Source organism: Pleurodeles waltl, chromosome 3_2 (assembly GCF_031143425.1).
Source record: "Pleurodeles waltl isolate 20211129_DDA chromosome 3_2, aPleWal1.hap1.20221129, whole genome shotgun sequence".
Classification (NCBI taxonomy): domain Eukaryota; kingdom Metazoa; phylum Chordata; class Amphibia; order Caudata; family Salamandridae; genus Pleurodeles; species Pleurodeles waltl.
Window position 1 is genome coordinate 154,186,846 of NC_090441.1, and position 20,661 is coordinate 154,207,506.

General features: G+C 46.6%; 1 protein-coding gene across 5 annotated transcripts in view; it reads right to left on the bottom strand.

The window, feature by feature from the left end:
- Window positions 1-20,661, bottom strand: part of LOC138286607 (zinc finger protein 664-like) — a 73,854-nt gene that overhangs the window by 41,249 nt on the left and 11,944 nt on the right. For all 5 annotated transcript variants that reach the window (XM_069227038.1, XM_069227035.1, XM_069227039.1 and 2 more), the window contains 2 exons: window positions 12,847-12,973; window positions 11,536-11,643 (listed from right to left, as the gene is read on the bottom strand). In XM_069227038.1, coding sequence (XP_069083139.1) covers window positions 11,536-11,643; window positions 12,847-12,973 — 235 coding nt within the window. The remainder of the gene's footprint in view (window positions 1-11,535; window positions 11,644-12,846; window positions 12,974-20,661) is intronic.

Consider the following 20,661-nt stretch of genomic DNA (forward strand, 5'->3'; position numbering starts at 1 on the left):
CCATCTTCTCAGCTTTCAGGAACAGGCAGACTTGAATCAGAAAAACAAATTTTTAAACCCAATGTTTTACTGGGACATACCCCATTTTTACTATTTTTGTGCTTCTAGCCTCCTTCCAGTTAGTGACAGAAATGGGTGTGAAATCAATGCTGGATCCCGGACAGCTAAGCATTTCAAACAAGTAGACAACATTCTGAATTCAGTAAGGGGTCATTTGTGTAGATCCTACAAGGTTTTCCTACAGAAAATAACAGCTGAAATTAAAAAAATATTGAAATTGAGGTAAAAAAAAAAAAAAAACAGGCATTTTTCTCCACGTTTTACTCTGGAACTTTTTCCTGCGATGTAAGATTTTCAAAAGCAATATACTGTTTCGTCTGCTGGACTCTTCTGGTTGCAGGGATAAATGGGGCTTGTAGGTTCATCAAGAACCCTATGTACCTAGAGCCAATAAATGAGCTGCACCTTGCAATGGGTTTTCATTGTTTACCGGATATACAGACTTTCATTTGGTGAAATATAAAGAGTAAAAAATAGGTATCAAGGAAACCTTTGTATTTCCAAAATGGGCACAAGATAAGGTGTTGAGAAGTATTGGTTATTTGCACATCTCTGAATTCCGGGGTCCCCATACTAGCATGTGAATTATAGAGCATTTCTCAAATAGATGTCGTTTTTACACACTGTCTTACATTTGAAAGGAAAAAATGTAGAGAAATACAAAGGGCAATAACACTTGTTCTGCTATTCTTTGTAGGAAGGTAGCCCCTTTCTAGCCTTGTTTCCCCCACTTTTGGCCTGTTTGTTAGTATGTCAGGGTGTTTTTACTGTCTCACTGGTATCCTCCTAGCCAGGGCCCTGTGCTCATAGTGAAAACACTATGGGGGTCATTCTGACCCTGGCGGCCGGTGGCCGCCAGGGCCACCGACCACGGGAGCACCTCCAACAGGCTGGCGGTGCTCCCACGAGCATTCTGACCGCGGCGGTTCAGCCGCGGTCAGAAGCGGAAAGTCAGCGGTCTCCCGCCAACTTTCCGCTGCTCGGGGGAATCCTCCATGGCGGCGGAGCGCGCTCCGCAGCCATGGGGATTCTGACACCCCCTACCGCCATGGGGCCCCTGCAGTGCCCATGCCCATGGCATGGGCACTGCAGGGGCCCCCGTAAGAGGGCCCGCAAAGTATTTCAGTGTCTGCCATGCAGACACTGAAATACGCGACGGGTGCAACTGCACCCGTCGCACCCCTGCAACTCTGAGCCGGCGTCCTCGTTGCAGGGGCATTTCCTCTGGGCCGGCGGGCGCTCTTTTGGAGAGCGCCCGCCGGCCCAGAGGAAATGTTAGAATGGCCGCCGCGGTCTTGTGACCGCGGTGCGGTCATTTGGCGGCGGAACCTTGGCGGACGGCCTCCGCCGTCCGCCAAGGTTAGAATCAGGCCCTATGTTGTCAGTATGTTTGATATGTGTCACTGGGATCCTGCTAGCCAGGACCCCAGTGCTCATAAGTTTGTGGCCTATATGTGTTCCCTGTGTGGTGCCTAACTGTATCACTGAGGCTCTGCTAACCAGAACCTCAGTGTTTATGCTCTCTCTGCTTTTAAAAAATTGTCACTGCAGGCTAGTGACTAATTTTACCAATTCTCATTGGCACACTGGAACACCCTTATAATTCCCCAGTGTATGGTACCTAGGTACCCAGGGTATTGGGGTTCCAGGAGATCCCTATGGGCTGCAGCATTTCTTTTGCCACCCATAGGGAGCTCAGACAATTCTTACACAGGACTGCCACTGTAGCCTGAGTGAAATAACGTCCACGTTATTTCACAGCCATTTTTACACTGCACTTAAGTAACTTATAAGTCGCCTATATGTCTAACTCTCACTTGGTGAAGGTTAGGTGCAAAGTTACTTAGTGTGTGGGCCCCCTGGCACTAACCAAGGTGCCCCCACATTGTTCAGGGCAAATTCCCCGGACTTTGTGAGTGCGGGGACACCATTACATGCGTGCACTACATATAGGTCAATACCTATATGTAGCGTCACCATGGTAACTCCAAACATGGCCATGTAACATGTCTAGGATCATTGAATTGTCACCCCAATACCATTCTTGTATTGGGGGGACACAATTACATGCATCCCCGGGTCTCCAGCACAGAGCCCGGGTACTGCCAAACTGCCTTTCCGGAGTCTCCACTGCAGCTGCTGCTGCCAACACCTCAGACAGGTTTCTGCCCCCCTGGGGCCTGGGCAGCCTGGTTCCCAGGAAGGCAGAACAAAGGATTTCCTCTGAGAGAGGGTGTTACACCCTCTCCCTTTGGAAATACGTGTGAAGGGCTGGGGAGGAATAGCCTCCCCCAGCCTCTGGAAATGCTTTGATGGGCACAGATGGTGCCCATCTCTGCATAAGCCAGCCTACACCGGTTCAGGGATCCCCCAGCCCTGCTCTGGTGCGAAACTGGACAAAGGAAAGGGGAGTGACTCCCCCCCCCCCACGACCAGCACCTCCCAGAGGAGGTGCCCAGAGCTCCTCCAGTGTGTCCCAGACCTCTGCCATCTTGGATTAAGAGGTGTTGGGGCACAATGGACAGCTCGGAGTGGCTAGTGCCAGCAGGTGACGTCAGAGACCCCTCCTGATAGGTGCTTACCTCTCCTAGTAGCCAAGCCTCCTTTCTCAGTAGCCAAACCTTCTTTTTGGGCTATTTAGGGTCTCTCCACTGGGCTATTCCTCAGATAATGAATGCAAGAGCTCACCAGAGTTCCTCTGCACTTCCCTCTTCGACTTCTGCCAAGGATCGACCGCTGACTGCTCCAGGACGCCTGCAAAACCGCAACACTGTAGCAAGACGACTACCAGCAACATTGTAGTGCCTCATCCTGCGGGCTTTCTCGACTGTTTCCTGGTGGTGCATGCTCTGAGGGCTGTCTGCCTTCACCCTGCACTGGAAGCCAAGAAGAAATCTCCAGTGGGTCAATGGAATCTTCCCCCTGCCAACGCAGGCACCAAACTTCTGCATCACCAGTCCTCTGGGTCCCCTCTCATCCTGACGAGCGTGGTCCCTGGAACACAGGAGCTGGGTCCAAGTGTCTCCCACAGTCCAGTGGCCCTTCTGTCCAAATTTGGTTGAGGTAAGTCCTTGCCTCCCCACGCCAGACAGCAAACCTGTGTACTGCGTGATTTGCAGCTGCTCCGGCTTCTGTGCACTTTTCCAGGACTTCCTTTGAGCACAACCTAGCCTGGGTCCCCAGCACTCCGTCCTGCATTGCCCAACTCGCTGAGTTGGACTCCGACATCGTGGGACCCTCCTTTGTGACTCTGAGTTGACCGCTGTCCTCAGATCTTCTAAGTGCCTGTTCGGGTACTTCTGCGGGTGCTACCTGCGTCTGCGGGGGCTGTCCGAGTTGCTGAGCGCCCCCTCTGTCTCCTCCGCCAAGGGGCGACATCCTGGTCCCCAGCAGCACCCAAAATCCTCAACCGCGACTCTTGCAGCTAGCAAGGCTTGTTTGCGATATTACTGCATGGAAACACTCCTGCATCCTCCAGCATGCCATGGGACATCTTCTGACCAAAGGAGAATTTCCTGGCACCTTTCATTGTTGCAGAATCTTCGGCTTCTTCCACCCGGAGGCAGCCCCTTTTTGCACCTTCATCTGGGGTTTAGTGGGCTCCTGCCCCCCCTGGACACTTGCGTGACTCTTGGACTTGGTCCCCTTCTTTTACAGGTCCTCAGGTCCAGGAATCCGTCTTCAGTGCTTTGGTAGCAGGTGTGGTTCTTGCAGAATCCCCCATCTCGACTACATTGTCTTTCTGGGGTAGTAGGGTAACTTTACTCCTACTTTTCAGGGTCTTGGGGTGGGGTATTTTGGACACCCTTACTGTTTTCTCACAGTCCCAGCGACCCTCTACAACTTCCCATAGGCCTGGGGTCCATTTGTGATTCGCATTCCACTTTTGGAGTATATGGTTTGTGTTGCCCCTAGGCCTATGTCTACCTATTGCATTCTATTGTGATTCTACATTGTTTGCACTACTTTTCTTACTGTTACTTACCTGTTTTGGGTTTGTGTACATATAATTTGTGTATATTACTTACCTCCTAAGTGAGGGTATCCTCTGAGATACTTTTGGCATATTGTCACTAAAATAAAGTACCTTTATTTTTAGTAACCGAGTATTGTGTTTTTTTGTGATATAGTGCTATATGATAGAAGTGGTATTGTAGGAGCTTTGCATGTCTCCTAGTTCAGCCTAAGTTGCTTTGCCATAGCTACCTCTAACAGCCTAAGCTGCTAGAAACACCTCTATTCTACTAATAAGGGATAACTAGACCTGGCACAAGGTGTAAGTACCACAAGGTACCCACTATAAGCCAGGCCAGCCTCCTACATCCCAAGTCTCCAGATAAAAATGGTACCTCACTTGCGTGGGTAGGCCTAATGCCCGCGATAGGAAACGCAAAATGGACACATCCCATTTTTACATTGAAATCTGACATGTTTTGTGGAAAGTGCCTAGCTGTGGATTTTGGCCTCTAGCTCATCCGGCACCTAAGGAAACCTACCAAACCTGTGCATTTTTCAAAACTACCTTGGGGAATCCAGGATGGGATGACTTGTGGGGCTCTCACCAGGTTCTGTTACTCAGAATCTGTTGAAAACCTCAAAATTTGGCGAGTTTAAGAGGAGCCACACATTTCCTTCCACCCAGCATTCCCCCAAGTCTCCTGATAAAAATGGTTCCTCACTTGTGTGGGTAGGCCTAGTGCCCGCGAAAGGAAATGCCCCAAAACACAACATGGACACATCAAATTTTCCCAAAGAAAACTGACCTGTTTTTTTTTTTGCAAAGTGCCTAGCTGTGGATTTTGGCCTCTAGCTAAGCCGGCACCTACGGAAACCTAGCAAACCTATACATTTTTTTAAACTAGACACCAAGGGGAATTCAGAATGGGGTGATTTGTGGGGTTCTCACCACATTCTGCTACCCAGAATTCTTTGCAAACCTCAAAATGTGGCAAAAAACACTTTTTTCATCACATTTCAGTGATAGAAAGTTCTGGAATCTGAGAGGAGTCACAAATGTCCTTCCACCAAGCATTCCCCCAAGTCTCCCGATAAAAATTGTACCTCACTTGAGTGAGTAGGCCTAGTGCCGCGACAGGAAACACCCCAAAATGCAACATGGACACATCACATTTTTACATTGACAACTCTACGAATAATAATCCGAGGGCCGGTTTCCAGCTTGTATCACAATATACAAATAAAACTACAAGTCCCAGAATTAATGTGTGTTGCAAAGAACGTGTACTAAACAGATCAGAGTGCATATGATGTAAAAATGTCAAAACAACTCTGGCGATTAATGTTCTTTTTGGAGAAAGAATGTACTTTTGTCTAGTTAAAGTTTGCGCTCGGTTTAAGGTAGCGCAGAGGGTTAATATTCTTTCTGGAGAGAGGGTGAACGTACTTTTGTCTAGTGGAAACTTGGGACTCATAAGGTAGCCCAGAGGGTTAATGTGCCTGCTACAAAGAACACGTGTGTTAGAAATGGGGTTTTTGGTTGGCACTCTGTAAGCAAAGAGAAGGCATGGTAAGAGGACGTCCCACTTACGCCTCAGGGCGGCCACCAATCATGCCTTTCAAGGTCTTGTTGAATATCTCCACAAGACCATTAGATTGGGGGTGATAGGGTGTGATGAACTTGTAGGTTACACCACGCGCATCCCACATAGCCTTCATGTATGCAGACATGAAGTTAGTGCCTCTGTCAGACACTATCTCCTTTGGGAATCCCACATTAGAGTTCTGGTCACCACTGGTGCAGGTACGGTCCTCAGAGGGATTGCCTCTGGGTAACAGGTGGCATGGTCCACCAAAACCAGGATGAACCTGTTGCCTAGGGCAGTTTTGGGGTCCAATGGACCAACAATGTGGATGCCCACCATTTCAAAGGGGGTGCCAACGACAGGAAGTGGAATCAGGGGGGTCTTAACCCTTTTTCCTGTTTTACCACTGGCCTGGCAGGTGGGACAAGATCTACAGAACGTATCTGAGTTTGTCCTTATTCTCGGCCAATAAAAGTGGGTGACAAGCCTGGCAAAGGTCTTGTCTTGCCTCAAATGTCCTGCCAGGGGAATGTCGTGAGCCAGACGCAGTAGGAAGGTTCGGTAACACTGGGGGACCACCAGTGCACGTGCTGCCCCAATGGCCGGAACCTTAGGCTCACTGTAGAGGAGATCATTCTCCCAATATATGTGGTGATCGCCAGAAGCTTCACCTGCTGCCTGGGTTGAGGCTTGCTTCCTCAGGCCCTCTAGAGTGGGACATTCTTTCTGCGCCTTGCAGAATTCCTCCCTGGTGGGTCCACCCTCAACTTGCCAGCCAGCAAGCTCAGGTAGATCACCTAGGGTGGCAATGTCTTCCCCAGTTGGTTCAGGGGCCTCCTCCTCAGGAGCCCCGTCAACCACTGCGGGAACTTCTGGGACCGGTTTCCCGCGCCCCTTGCCCCTCCTCTTGGCAGTTCTCTGGGCCATTGTTCCAGGCTCCAGACGCCCTTGACTTCCCTCTCGGTCAGCCATGGACCGTGTGGTCATGCAGACCCACTCAGGTAACCCTAACATCTCCAGGTGAGATCTGAACTCTACTTCTTTCCAAGCAGTATGCTCCAGATCATTGCCTAACAGACAATCTACAGGCATGGCAGGACTCACGGCTACTTTCAGAGTACCCGAGACCCCCCCCCCCCCCCATTCAAAGGGAACCAGAGCCACCGGTAGGTGACTCTTACGATTGTCAGCGACTATGACCTGGTGGAATGTATTAGGGACTATCTGCTCTGTTGACACCAGCTGACTCTTGATTGTAGTCATACTGGCTCCTGTGTCACGCAGAGCCTCCACCTTTTGCCCATCAATGGTGACCCACTGCCTGTACTTGGAAGTATTTTGGGGCATGTGGGCTTTGGGCACCAGTTCTCCTTCTCCCAGGGACACTAGGGAAATCTCTACCTGCTCCCCAAAGCTATCTGGGTCCATCTCCTCCCCCCCCTCTCACCCCCCCCGAGCGCTACACTAGTCAACCCAGGTGTCTGTCCAGTAGTGGACGGTGCCCTCTTGGATCACTGGGGGTCGCCCTTATAGTGACCATATTGGTAGCACTCTAAACATTTGGGGTTGGATCTCCCTGATTTATCATAAGTCCCTGGCTTTTTCCCCAAATCTGGAAAAGGAATGGTTGCCACCCCCTCCCTGGGAATTCTTTTGGGGGTCTTTGGAGAGTCCCTTCTCTGTAAGTTTATCTCCCCCCTCTTTCTTCTGTTGGGAACCCAGACCAGCTTTGTGAGTGACCCCCCCCCCCCCCCCCCCCCCCCCCCCCAGGTACCTTTTTGGACACTCTAGTGCTAACCCAGAGGTCCGCCTCCTCAGCAAGCTTCCTGGGATCAGTCAGCTTTCTATCTACCAAGTGCTGGCGCAACTCTGTATAAGTAATATTGAGCATATGCTCGCTCAGAAACAAGTCATATAACCCTTTATAACTATCTACTTTGTTGCCCCGCACCCATCCATTCAGTGCCTTACTTGAAAAGTCAAAGAAATCTACCCATGTTTGTGTGGTTTGTTTGGTGCTGTCCCTGAACCTCTGACGGTATCCCTCAGGGGTCAGCCCAAACTTAGCAAGTAAAGTGGCTTTCTGAAGTGGGTATGTGTTTTGATCAGATTGATCCAATGTGAGAAGTGTGTCCCTCCCCAATGGCGGCACATAACCCCACATAGCTACCCCCCATTGCCCTTCAGGAATCTCATGAGCCCTTAGATAAATGGTTAGCTGCTTATGAAGTTGCACTATGTCATCTCCCACCACAAAACTGGGAACCACATTTTGGGTATACGAACCTTCTTTTCTCCAGCAGGTCCTGTCTGTATGCTGCCACCATTATTGCTGGATTCAGACTGTCTCGCCTTGATCTCCAGCTCCTTGAGACTCAGTTCATGAGCCAACAATAGTTTCTTTTCAGCCAAAGCTCTTTCAGCTTTCACCTGTTTGGCTGCTCTTTCAGCCTCAGCTTGTTTGGCTTCTCTCTCAGCCTCAGCTTGTTTGGCTTCTCTCTCTGCCCTGGTCTTCCTGTTGGGCCTCAATTTGCAGTTTTGCCATTTGCAATTGGAACTCCCTTTATTCTCTCCTTTCCTCTGCGGTCAGGCTTTGCACAGAGACACTGCTCCCTGGTCTGGAAGGGGGCACAATTGCAGTGGTAACATCATCCATTGATAGCAACAAATCCTCTGAGGGGCCATTTTCTGGCTCCTCTTCCTCATCATCCTCCTCTAAATGGGCTTCTGCCCAGGCCCTCAGCGCCACTTGAAAGTCCTCCTTTTTGGAGGCCCCTTGGGTGGGTACTCTCATCACCCTGCAGAACCCTCTTAGCTGTTTGACCGTATATGTATCCAACAGGGCTAAGTCAAAGTCTCCTACTTGAGACCCAGTCAGAGACATGTTGAGTGAGGATTTAGTTTTTGAAAATTGTCAGGAAAAACGAATTTACAAAACAAGAGATAAAAATCAAGTTGACCTTCAACTGTGGGTAGGTAGTGAAATACTTAGCTACTGTATGTCACTGCACAAATACAAGTCCTATCCTCACCGCTGATCACCAATGTTAGAAATGGGGTTTTTGGTTGGCAGTCAGGTTACCCTCTGTCCAAGCAAGAACCCTCACTCTAGTCAGGGTAAGTCACACACAATCCAAAATTATCCTGTGCCCACCCTCTGGTAGCTTGGCACGAGCAATCAGGCTTAACTTAGAAGGCGATGTGTAAAGTATTTGTGCAATAAATCATACAATAACACAATATAGCACCACAAAAATACACCACACAGTGTTTAGAAAAATATATAATATTTATCAGGATAATTGTAGGTCTAAACGAATAAAGATGCAATGTGAAATTGTAGAGATATCACTGAAAAGTGATATAAAGTGTCTCAAGTCTTTAAAAAGCAAACAAAGTCTCTTTCAAGCACAAAGTACCTTGTTTAAAGTGGAAAATCTCCGCAAAGGGCCGCAGAAGAAGAGATACGTGGAAAAATGGTGTGTGCGTTGATTTCTCCCCTGCACACACGGACTTGCGTCGTTATTTTTCACGCGGGGAAGTCGTGCGTCATTTTCCGGCGCACGGACAGTCTCTTTCTGTGGGTCGCGGGATTACCAGATGTCCCGGGGTCTGTGCATTGATTCTTCGGTTTGTTTTCCGGCTGCGCGTCGAAGTTTCGTTCTCACGGCTGGCGTCGCGTCGATTTCTCCTCTGGAAGTCGGGCAGCGTTGTCCTTGAGAGGCCGTGCGTCGAAGTTCCGGTCGCCCGAAGGCGTCGATCAGCATCGGTGTTCAGCGTTTTTCTCGCCACGGAGCAAGCTGTGCGTCGAAATTTTCGGCGCACGAAGAGTCCAAATGAAAAAGAGAAGTCTTTTTGGTCCTGAGACTTCAGGGAACAGGAGGCAAGCTCTATCCAAGCCCTTGGAGAGCACTTTTACAGCCAGACAAGAGTTCAGCAAGGCAGCAGGGCAACAGCAAGGCAGCAGTCCTTTGTAGAAAGCAGTCAGGTGAGTCCTTTAGGCAGCCAGGCAGTTCTTCTTGGCAGGATGCAGGTTCTTCTCCAGCAAGTGTCTGATGAGGTAGGGCAGATGCCCTGTTTTATACCCAAATGTGCCTTTGAAGTGGGGGAGACTTCAAAGAGTGGCTAAGAAGTGCACCAGGTCCCCTTTCAGTTCAATCCTGTCTTCCAGGGTCTGAGTAGGGGGTGTGGCAGTCCTTTGTGTGAGAGCAGGCCCTCCACCCTCCCAGCCCAGGAAGACCCATTCAAAATGCAGATGTATGCAAGTGAGGCTGAGTACCCTGTGTTCGGGGTTTGTCTGAGTGAATGCACAAGGAGCTGTCAACCAAGCCCAGCCAGACGTGGATTGTAAGGCACAGAAAGATTTAAGTGCAAAGAAATGCTCACTTTCTAAAAGTGGCATTTCTAGAATAATAATATTAAATCCAACTTCACCAGTCAGCAGGATTTGGTATTACTGTTCTGGCCATACTAAATATGACCTTCCTACTCCTTTCAGATCAGCAGCTACCACTTCAGTACTGTATGAGGGCAGCCCCAATGTTAGCCTATGAAGGGAGCAAGCCTCACAGTAGTGCAAAAACGAATTTAGGAGTTTTACACTACCAGGACATGTAAACTACAAAAGGTACATGTCCTGCCTTTCGCCCACACAGCACCCTGCTCTAGGGGTTACCTAGGGCACACATTAGGGGTGACTTATATGTGTAGAAAGGGGAGGTTTAGGCTTGGCAAGTACTTTTAAATGCCAAGTCTAGGTGACAGTGAAACTGCACACACAGGCCTTGCAATGGCAGGCTTGAGACAAGGTAAAGGGGCTACTTGAGTGGGTGGCACAACCAGTGCTGCAGACCCACTAGTAGCATTTAATCTACAGGCCCTAGGCACATATAGTGCACATTACTAGGGACTTATAAGTAAATTAAATAGTCCAATCAGGTAGGATCCAAGGTTACCATGTTTAAAGGGAGAGAGCATATGCACTTTAGCACTGGTTAGCAGTGATAAAGTGCGCAGAGTCTAAAAGCCAGCAAAAACAGTGTCCAAAAAGTGGAGGGAGGCAGGCAAAAAGTTAGGGGTGACCACCCTAAGGCTGTCAGGTCTAACAGCTTGCTAGGCAAATCTCAAAGTGCACATAATGTAAAAATTTCAAAATAACTCTGGCGATTTATCTTCTTTCTGTAGAGAGAACTGACTTTTGTCTGGTGGAAGCTTAGAGTCATCATAAGGTAGCACACCTGGTTAATATGCCTGCTGCAAAGTACGTGTACTAAGCAGATCAGGGTGCATCTAATATAAAAACGATACCACCGACTGAGTTCAGGCTCAGAGAGCTGTGAACACCACAGCAGCCAAGAGAACATACTTTTGTCTAGTGGAAGGTTGGAGCCATCATAGGGTAAGGTACAGGGTTAATGTACCTGCTGCAAAAAACATGTACTAGGCACTTCACAAAGAGCATGTAATGTAAAAATGTCAAAATAACTCTGGCGCTTTAAGCTCTTTCTGGAGAGAGAACGTACTTTTGTCTACTGGAAGTTTGGAGTCATCATAAAGTAGCACACAGGGTTAATGTGCCTGCTTGAAAGAACATGTACTAGGGAAATCAGAGTGCATTAATGTAAAAACGATACCGGCGATTGAGTTTGTGCTCTTGAGAACCATGGCAGCCACAAAGCGCAGATATCCCTGTAACATGGTTAGTGTTGAAGGCAGTAACCAAATCACCCCAAGGCAGGACAAACGTAAAGCATTTACCAATTACATCAAGTGATTTTTTAAGGCAAGCCCACGAACAAATGAAAGCGATGAGCGTGAGGTGGGTGTGGTTCAAAGCCCACAATACTTACAACAGGTCGAAGCGCTTGCCTGCTCGACCTAAAAATACTATGCTTATTACTATCAGATCACCATATCTGCAATTCACACTCACTTGTAACATGACTTTCATTATTTCTTTCCAAGTCTTGATGGTGTGAGAGATTATGATGTTCATTTTCTTTAGCTCGCAATGAAAAGACAGAGGAGGCAATCACAGGACCTTTGATAAAAGTAAAAAAGAAACATATGCATAAACAAGCTCTCCTTGTAAAATAGTGTAACAGAAAATGAATATTATCACAGAGAAAATTGTGGCATTAGAGAAATGAATTACACCACTTTTCCTTCTATATTAGGTGGAATATATAGACGCTTGTGGGGTGAGATTAACATTATTTTCTTGTGCATAAATTAAAAAGGACAGCCACACGTACCCCAAACGGAGACAAGATCATTCCACTGTCATATTTACCACGCTTTGTTTAATACAAAGATGTCAATGACATAGAGTACAATAATTCCCACACCAACGATATACCCTGGTCTGCTTGTGACTCTATACAGAAAAGGTTGGAAAATCCAGACTGAAAGATCATAGAACTTAAACGTTTTTATCACCCACTGGTCAATCCAAACAACATTTAAATAGGTAATTTGGAAATGTTTGTAAATATGCTTGCCCTATAGGGATCGAGATACTTCGGTGTAGGATTCATATCCATAAGATTATAGGCTGCATTTTATGGATGTGTTCGCATGTAGCCAACTTGTGCAGCAGAATGAAGTTCATGATGCTCAGGTGCATTTGGTAGTAAACCTTAACCGAACCTGCTCTGCTATACATGAGGTATCCCTGGGACCTGTGCATAGTGCTGACGACCAAGATAAGTAGTGGTGTTTTCCAATGATCCCAGGTTACAAAGATTGTAGACAGACACAGAAGCATGCAAAGATTATCCATGCATGGACACTAGTTTTCATTGACCGAATATTTAGCTGAAATGGTTTCTTTTTTTCACAAATAAGGTTAAAACTGAAGACCCACAAAGCTGTTATCAACTCACATGACTAGAGTCACTGGTGTTTAACAATGCAGTACAGTGAAAGCATCTGTCATTGGCCTGCACCTATGAGCAATAAAATGCAATGCCTGTAGCATGGTAATCACATTTTGCTAGCCAGCACTCTGTGGTGCAACAAGAGGGCTTGCCAGCTTTGGTTTGTAAATGTGGTGATGGTCGAAATCAAGGCTTTCTAACCAAGTCACTTCCTCAATTTACTCAAATTATGAGGTTTCTAGCCACTGCCAGACTCTATTAATGAGAAATTAAACTAAATGTATACTTCAAGTCTTCACTTGGTCATAAGGTGTGAATGCCACAGCTTGTGTAACTTTTAGAAAACAAATATAATGTAAACATACCCAGGGACGATAAGGCTTGGTGAATTTCCTTCATCACATTGTTGAAAAGTTCATTCTGCCATTCGTGCAAAAGCTTCCACTCCTCCTCAGAGAAGCAAGCAACAACATCAAGGAATGTACTTGGTGGCTGCAAGAAAAACGTTCCAGAGCAGAGGCAGTCATTTTATCAGTAATGCATTATACTAAACGGAAAATGCATCACATAAGAAAATACTTAATAACCATGAGGGCGTTGTGGTACTGTGAGGAACAACCTGGCTTTTAGTTTGTGCCTTCTTTTTATGACAGTGTGAATAAGTGCCACAAATCCATGCATTTTTAATGTTCTACCTGTGCGTTTTATCAGTGCACCCGACATAGACCACGTTGCATTCTGTTGCCCCAGTAATGTAAATGAGAAACAATGATTAAATACCAGAGTGGTTTGTAAATCCATAAAGTGGAAGCATGTGGGAAACCAGCCTTTTTGCAGGTCGTCCCACCACTTTTGGTCCCCATTTGGACTACTAGATGCTGTTTTTTTACTCTAAAAGTGTACTGGATCCATGCTAACAAGGCCCCAGTGCCAGTGTGCTTCCCCCTAAAAAGGTATATGTCTAATAGTAGCCAATGGGCGAGGACTTTAGCACCCCAGTAAGTCCTTAGTAAATGCCAACCCTGGTACCTATGGCATGGGAACTAAAGAGGGTCCCTAAGGGCTGCAGCATGTATTATGCCACCCTAAGGGACCCCCTATATAAAATTGCATGCAGACGGCAATCACAGGCTGCGTGACACGGTGCAAACCCAAGCGGGAAAACACAGCATGGCACACTCCCTGTGCGGCATGCCCATGTCACTACTTGTGATCTATGTAAGTCACCCCTACAGCAGGCATCATAGCCCTAAGGCTCTGTGTATTATATTATATGTAAGGGCATATGTGCATGAGCTGATATGCCCCTGTGCTCGCTAGTCCATTACTAGCTGCTACAAGTAAACAGGGAAGCCATCTTAATTATATTTACTGGGCACTGGTCATTATGAGTACCCCAGCTACATGATGGCTTAACTTAAACTGGTATGAAACATCTTGTCTTAATAAATCCATAGTGATGCTAGTACTGGTTTATTATGACATGCACTGAGAGAGCACCTTAAAGGTGCCCTATGAAACCTACTAGTCTCCTAGTGTGCAGACTGACTGGTATCGCCCAGCCTGCCACCACAGACAGGTTTCTGACCCCCTGTAGGTGAGAGCCAGCACTCACTGAGGTCAGGAAACAATGCCAGCTCTGAAGAAGAAACTATCACTTCCTCCAGCAGGATGGCTAGTAAATCTGCATACCATGGCCAGAGGCTTCAAAGCCTCTCGTTATAATCTGTGTATAATGTATTACTTTCTTTCATGTAGTATAGCATGTAGTATAGTTTACTAATTATTAGTAAAGTTATAGTTATAATTATATATTGTAAATCTTATAGTTTACTGGCTATGAAATATGGGTGATTTCAGTAATGGTACACTCCCAGTGACTCCTTAGAATGTGGGGGTAATGGAACAACCGGGACCTTACCTTAGAAAGTTGCTGAGGCAGATGTTCGGAAAGCTGGGAACGAGATGGCATGTGAGGAGTTTACTGAATAAGCTATCGGCGAGAGCTCAGTACAGAAGGAAGTGTGGGAGAAACAAGCATTTTCGAGGTTGGCATTGGAGGTGAGCTAAGGTAGTGGCACCGGCTGAAAGGAGTGATTCGTGGACGTGTGAGGTGGAGGTTCTATATCCAAGCACTAGCGTCCTAAGCTAGCGTGCCCACTGCAGATTCGGCACAAAGCTGACAGCCGGCGTGTGTGCCTAATGTGAGCGCAGGGGAGGAGCACTTCCTAGTGAGGCGTTTCCAATGCACCCCAACAGCGGGTGGGTGCTCCTCATGTCAACGCCATACCGGGATAGGTGAGGAGTTCACTGAATAAACATACTTCCCTTATCCGAGTAACATGCCATCTCGTTCACACCTTTCCGCACATTTGCCTCAGCAACATTCTAAGGTAAGCTGCCGGTTGTTCCATTACCCCCACATTCTAAGGAGTCACTGGGAGTGTACCATTACTGTAATCCCCCATATTTCATAGCCAGTAAACTATAAGATTTACAATATATAACTGTAATTATAACTATAACTTTACTAATATTTAGTAAACTATACTACACGCTATACTACATGAAAGAAAGTAATACATTATACGCAGATTATAACATATCTCCTTTCCTTAATATTGGAACACAAAGTCCTCATGCCATGATGGTCGTTTTTTGGTGCTGGTATTTTTTTTCCGGTCAGGAACTTCCAGCGGAATATCCATTCCCTCATCACCACTTTGTCTCAGCCTTCCTATTTGTTCCTGGTTACATGTGATACGGTCAATGCTCCAAACTTTGCAATCCTCCAGTTTTACAACATTTTTACAGACCTCAATAATCCTCTGTGGCTTAGAAAACGTGCTACCATTTCTCCTGGTGTGATCAGGAAGCTTCACCTTAACCCATTGCCCCACCCTCCATGGTCTATTCTTAGTACTATGTTTGTCATCGTACCATCTGCTGTATCTCTCCTGATTCTGTTCTGCCACCTCCTCCCTCTTCACACAGTCAGATTCCCCTCCTTTTAAACAATTGGGATTGAGTTTGGTTCCTGGATGTCTTCCCTTAAGTGAAAGGAATATTGACACTCCTGTAACTAGATTCGGGGTGGTATGATAAGACCACAACATTTGGTTAAGTGCTAACTCCCTTGATTCACCAGATACTGATGCCATCTGCAGACACTCTTTAATCATTCTGTTAGCTCTCTGGACTAGGCCATTCGCTCGGGGGTTGTACAAAGCAGTTCTAAAATGATGGACACTGCACTTCCTAAAGAACTCCCTCATGGCTTCAGAGATGAATTGCACACCATTGTCAGTCACCAGAGTCCTGGGAATCCCTTCTCTCATGAATGCTTCTGATAAGAAGTCTATTGCTTCCTGGGTTGTCACCTGACTCACAATTTTGGTCATTGTCCAGTGGGAGTGGTAATCCACCAATACAAAAATAAAACGCTCCCTACTTCCCAAATTAGTTAAGGGTCCTAAAATGTCTAACCCTAGTTTGTCCCATTGTTTCATTGGGACACTCATAAGAGACAAAGGGATCCTCTGCGTTACATTCGTCTTGGCACTCATTGCACATGTGACACAATCTCTCACCACGCTCTCCACTAATCTATCCATTGTGGGAAACCAGTAGGTGGCTCGCAGTTTGATTTTTGTCAGGCTTCTTCCTAGGTGCCCTTCATGCGCCAGCCCCACAAGTTTGTCCCACAATTCACAAGGGGGTACTACTCTCTCTCCTCTCATAACCATATCATTAGAAATGTGAAGCTCCGATCTCACTTCCCAATACCCTTTAAGTTCTTCTTCTACACACTTGGACCCATCAGGCCAACCCTTGACAATTTTTTCCTTAAGCATACTCAAAACACAATCATTTCTGGTCTATTCAACCCATTCATCTTTTGTGAGACCTGCTAGTTCCACATGCAACACTGGTTCTAGACTAACTTTCCTCCACTTCCTCGCTTACTCTTGGTGATCTGGACAAGTAATCAGCTACTGTATTTTTATTACCAGGAACATACTCCACACCGAAATTATAACCTTCAAGTCCCATCATCCACTTCCCAATACGCGGGGTGGCATGTTCTCTTCCCTTGGTAGTGAATATGTTAGTGAGGGGTTTGTGATCTGTTCTGATTGTAAAGGGTAAACCCCATAAGAAAAACTTTAATTGGTTGATGGCCCAATAGCATGCTAGAGTTTCTCTCTCTATGGTGGAATAATTCTCCTCAGCCCCACTCAGAGATCTTGAAGCAAATGCTATGATCCTTTCCTGTCCTTCAACAACCTGTGCTAATGTGGCTCCAAGGCCTTTGCCACTGGCATTCAAGATGAATGGGTTGAATAGACCAGAAATGATTGTGTTTTGAGTATGCTTAAGGAAAAAATTGTCAAGGGTTGGCCTGATGGGTCCAAGTGTGTAGAAGAAGAACTTAAAGGGTATTGGGAAGCGAGATCGGAGCTTCACATTTCTAATGATATGGTTATGAGAGGAGAGAGAGTAGTACCCCCTTGTGAATTGTGGGACAAACTTGTGGGGCTGGCGCATGAAGGGCACCTAGGAAGAAGCCTGACAAAAACCAAACAGCGAGCCACCTACTGGTTTCCCACAATGGATAGATTAGTGGAGAGCGTGGTGAGAGATTGTGTCACATGTGCAATGAGTGCCAAGACGAATGTAACGCAGAGGATCCCTTTGTCTCTTATGAGTGTCCCAATGAAACAATGGGACAAACTAGGGTTAGACATTTTAGGACCCTTAACTAATTTGGGAAGTAGGGAGCGTTTTATTTTTGGTTCCTGGTAATAAAAATACAGTAGCTGATTACTTGTCCAGATCACCAAGAGTAAGCGAGGAAGTGGAGGAAAGTTAGTCTAGAACCAGTGTTGCATGTGGAACTAGCAGGTCTCACAAAAGATGAATGGGTTGAATAGACCAGAAATGATTGTGTTTTGAGTATGCTTAAGGAAAAAATTGTCAAGGGATGGCCTGACAGATCCAAGTGTGTAGAAGAACTGAAAGGGTATTGGGAAGTGAGATCGGAGCTTCACATTTCTAATGATATGGTTATGAGAGGAGAGAGTGACTCCTTAGAATGTGGGGGTAATGGAACAACCAGGCGCTTACCTTAGAATGTTGCTGAGGCAGATGTGCATAAAGCTGAACGGGATGGCATGTGAGGAGTTCACTGAATAAACATACTTCTCTTCTCATCCGAGTAAAGGCATATTTGTAACACCTCTGTTGCCTTTTATGTGCGACCCAGGCTTCCTTCAGACCTGGAGAATGCCACCCCCTGCCCTGCGGCCCATTTGTCACCAGGTCAGGTGCTAAATTAGCTATGCAGTAGGCATGTTGCACCTCCAGGCTAGTCACATTCCTAAGGTGGGCTATCTGATGTGATCCATGAAAGAAGGGTTCCACCATCTTGTTTATAGTGGAATTAGGATCTCTGAGACAGGCTTATGCCCACAGCAAGTGGTCATACAGGGGGGTGTAATCAACCCAGGGGTAAGTAGCCCATTGGCTACTCTCCTACACTCTCCTAAATGCCCCTAAAGTCTGTAGTGAGGACCCCCCCCCAGAACCAAGAACTCATATTCCTCTGCCTAACAAAAAGGAGGACAAAGAAGAGTGCGAAAACTGTGCACTTGCGGTGGATTTTGGTGCTAAACTCTCCCTGCTCCTGTCCTGAATATTGCAAATACCTGGCTTGTCCTGCATATGTGCAACCTTCCAAAGCCTTGGAGGCCTGCCAGCATTTTTCTAACCAGGAAACATTTCCCTTGAAGTAGAGGAGTCACTTCCCTGCAGCCACTGACCACATTAGTCCTCAGCTTACCACCAAACTGAGCCCTGTGTGGGGTGGCAGGAAAGGGATTTTTCTTTTTTTAGTAAACAGCCTTGCCATAATACTCCTTTATCTGCGTCTTCTTTCTCTATTAATCTCCAATATGTACATGTGTCAGAGGCCCCAACTGTCCCGAATTAAAATGTTACAAGCAAACCCACCTTACAAAATATTAATGCAATACTGAAAAAGATTCATTACACAAATTAGTAACGGAAACATAACTCCTTATTGTTTTTCTTATGCAGTCATTTGTCACTTTTAGTTCAGCCAGCCATTATTCTGGAGTATGCAGTGTACTATGAAAAATCTGTGAAATGAAGGAAAAATATATTTTTGCATGCTTTGGGTTTTAAAACACAGGTGATTTATCTCATTTTACCTAAGGTATTTCCTCTAGTAGGCTAAGTGAGCACTAATGTGTCTGAAGAAGCTATGTTAAGGATGGTAAACCATAATGTCAGAACAGTACTGGGTACACATTTTATACTTAGGCAAAGTGTGAAGGTGAATCTTTCAATCCATTTTCAACTCATTAAGAACATTATCAATAGCAGGTAATTTTGTGTCAAGAAATACGGAGTGATTAGAGACCAAATAATGGCCAACGTAAGAAAATTCAGGGGCAGTTATAGATTTTTTTAGTACACAAAATTAAAAGATGCCATTTCAACTGTAAAAGCTACTGAATAGTCTGAGAGGTCAATGTGAAATGCTGATTAAGAAAAGAATGGATTAAAGTGTGTATGGTTATAGAATTGAATGTTTGTTCTAACCACACACATTTAAAAAAAATAAAAAACATGAAAATAAAGTTTTGGCTTGTTAGAAGTGTGGAAGTAATAATACTTTAGCATTTTCAAAATGTTGTTCTGTTATTGGTAGGGAGGGTAATAACCAGAAAATTGAGCGAGTTTGCTCAGGAGAGAAGAGGAGAATGGCTTGTATGACTAAGCATGAAGAATCAAATGATTCTTGTAACCCAAATGGGTGTGGATATTGCTCTCAATAGGCAAATGTGTTTTTTGGTCCTTAAGCTCTCCAAGGAGCAGCAAGGCAAGCAAGTGTACAATTTACAAGTTTACTTTCCAACCAAGTGTGTATTTAGGACAACTTGGAACTCTTTGTAAAGATTCAGGGCCTCATTATGAGTCTGGCAGTCTTACGACCACCACACTTGCGGTGGCAGTCTGGACCGCCACCTATGCAGCAATCGGACCGCCACATAACACCCTTCGCAGTACAACTGCCAGGGAACTACCAGCTCCACCAGGATCCTGGATCAATTAATCAATCGGTAATTTGTTAAGTGCGCTACTCACCCACATAACACCCTTCGCAGTACAACCGCCAGGGAACTACCAGCTCCACCAGGATCCTGGATCAATCAATCAATCGGTAATTTGTTAAGTGCGCTACTCACCCGGTGGGGTCTCAATGTGCTGGGGGTGAGGGGGTGCTCCTGCTCGAAGAGCTAGGTCTTGAGGTGCTTCCTGAAGGTCAGGAGGTCCTGGGTCAGACGTAGGTTGACGGGGAGGGAGTTCCAGGTTTTGGCCGCACGGCGGGAGAAGGATCTGCCGCCGGCTGTGGTACGGTGAACGTGGGGAATGGTGGCGAGGGCGAGGTTGGCGGAGCAGAGCTGGCATGTCGGGGTGTAGAAGTTGAGGCACTCGAGGTTGGCAGGTCTGGCGTCCGGGAGAGCTTTCTGGGCGTGGATCAGGAGTTTGAAGGTGATCCTTTTGTTGACGAGGAGCCAGTGGAGGTCTCTGAGGTGGACTGAGATGTGTTCGTGGCGAGGGAGGTTGAGGATGAGTCGTGCTGAGGTGTTCTGGATACGCTGAAGTTTTCTCTGGAGCTTGGTAGTTGTTCCCGCGTAGAGTGCGTTACCGTAGTCCAGTCTGCTGCTGATGTGGGAGTGGGTGACCGTTCTTCTGGTTCCAATGGGAATCCATCTAAGGTCTTGCAAAGCATGCAAAGGGTGTTAAAGCATGAGGAGGAGATGGCGTTGACTTGCTAGCTCATAGTGAGTAATGAGTCCAGTATGAGGCCGGGGTTACGTGCATAGGTGGTGGGCTTAGGGGCGATTCCCAACGTGGCAGGCCACCAGGAGTCGTCCCGTACTGCTTTGTTGGAGCCGAAGATGATGATCTCGGTCTTCTCCGAGTTTAGTTTGAGGCACCTTGCCTCCATCCAGTTGGCAATGGCGTGGAGTCCGGTGTGGAGGTTGGTCTTGGCGGTTGCAGGGTCCTTCGTGAGGGAGAGGATCAGCTGAGTGTCGTCCGCGTAGGACACGATGTTGAGGCCGTGGGATCGGACGAAGTTGGCGAGC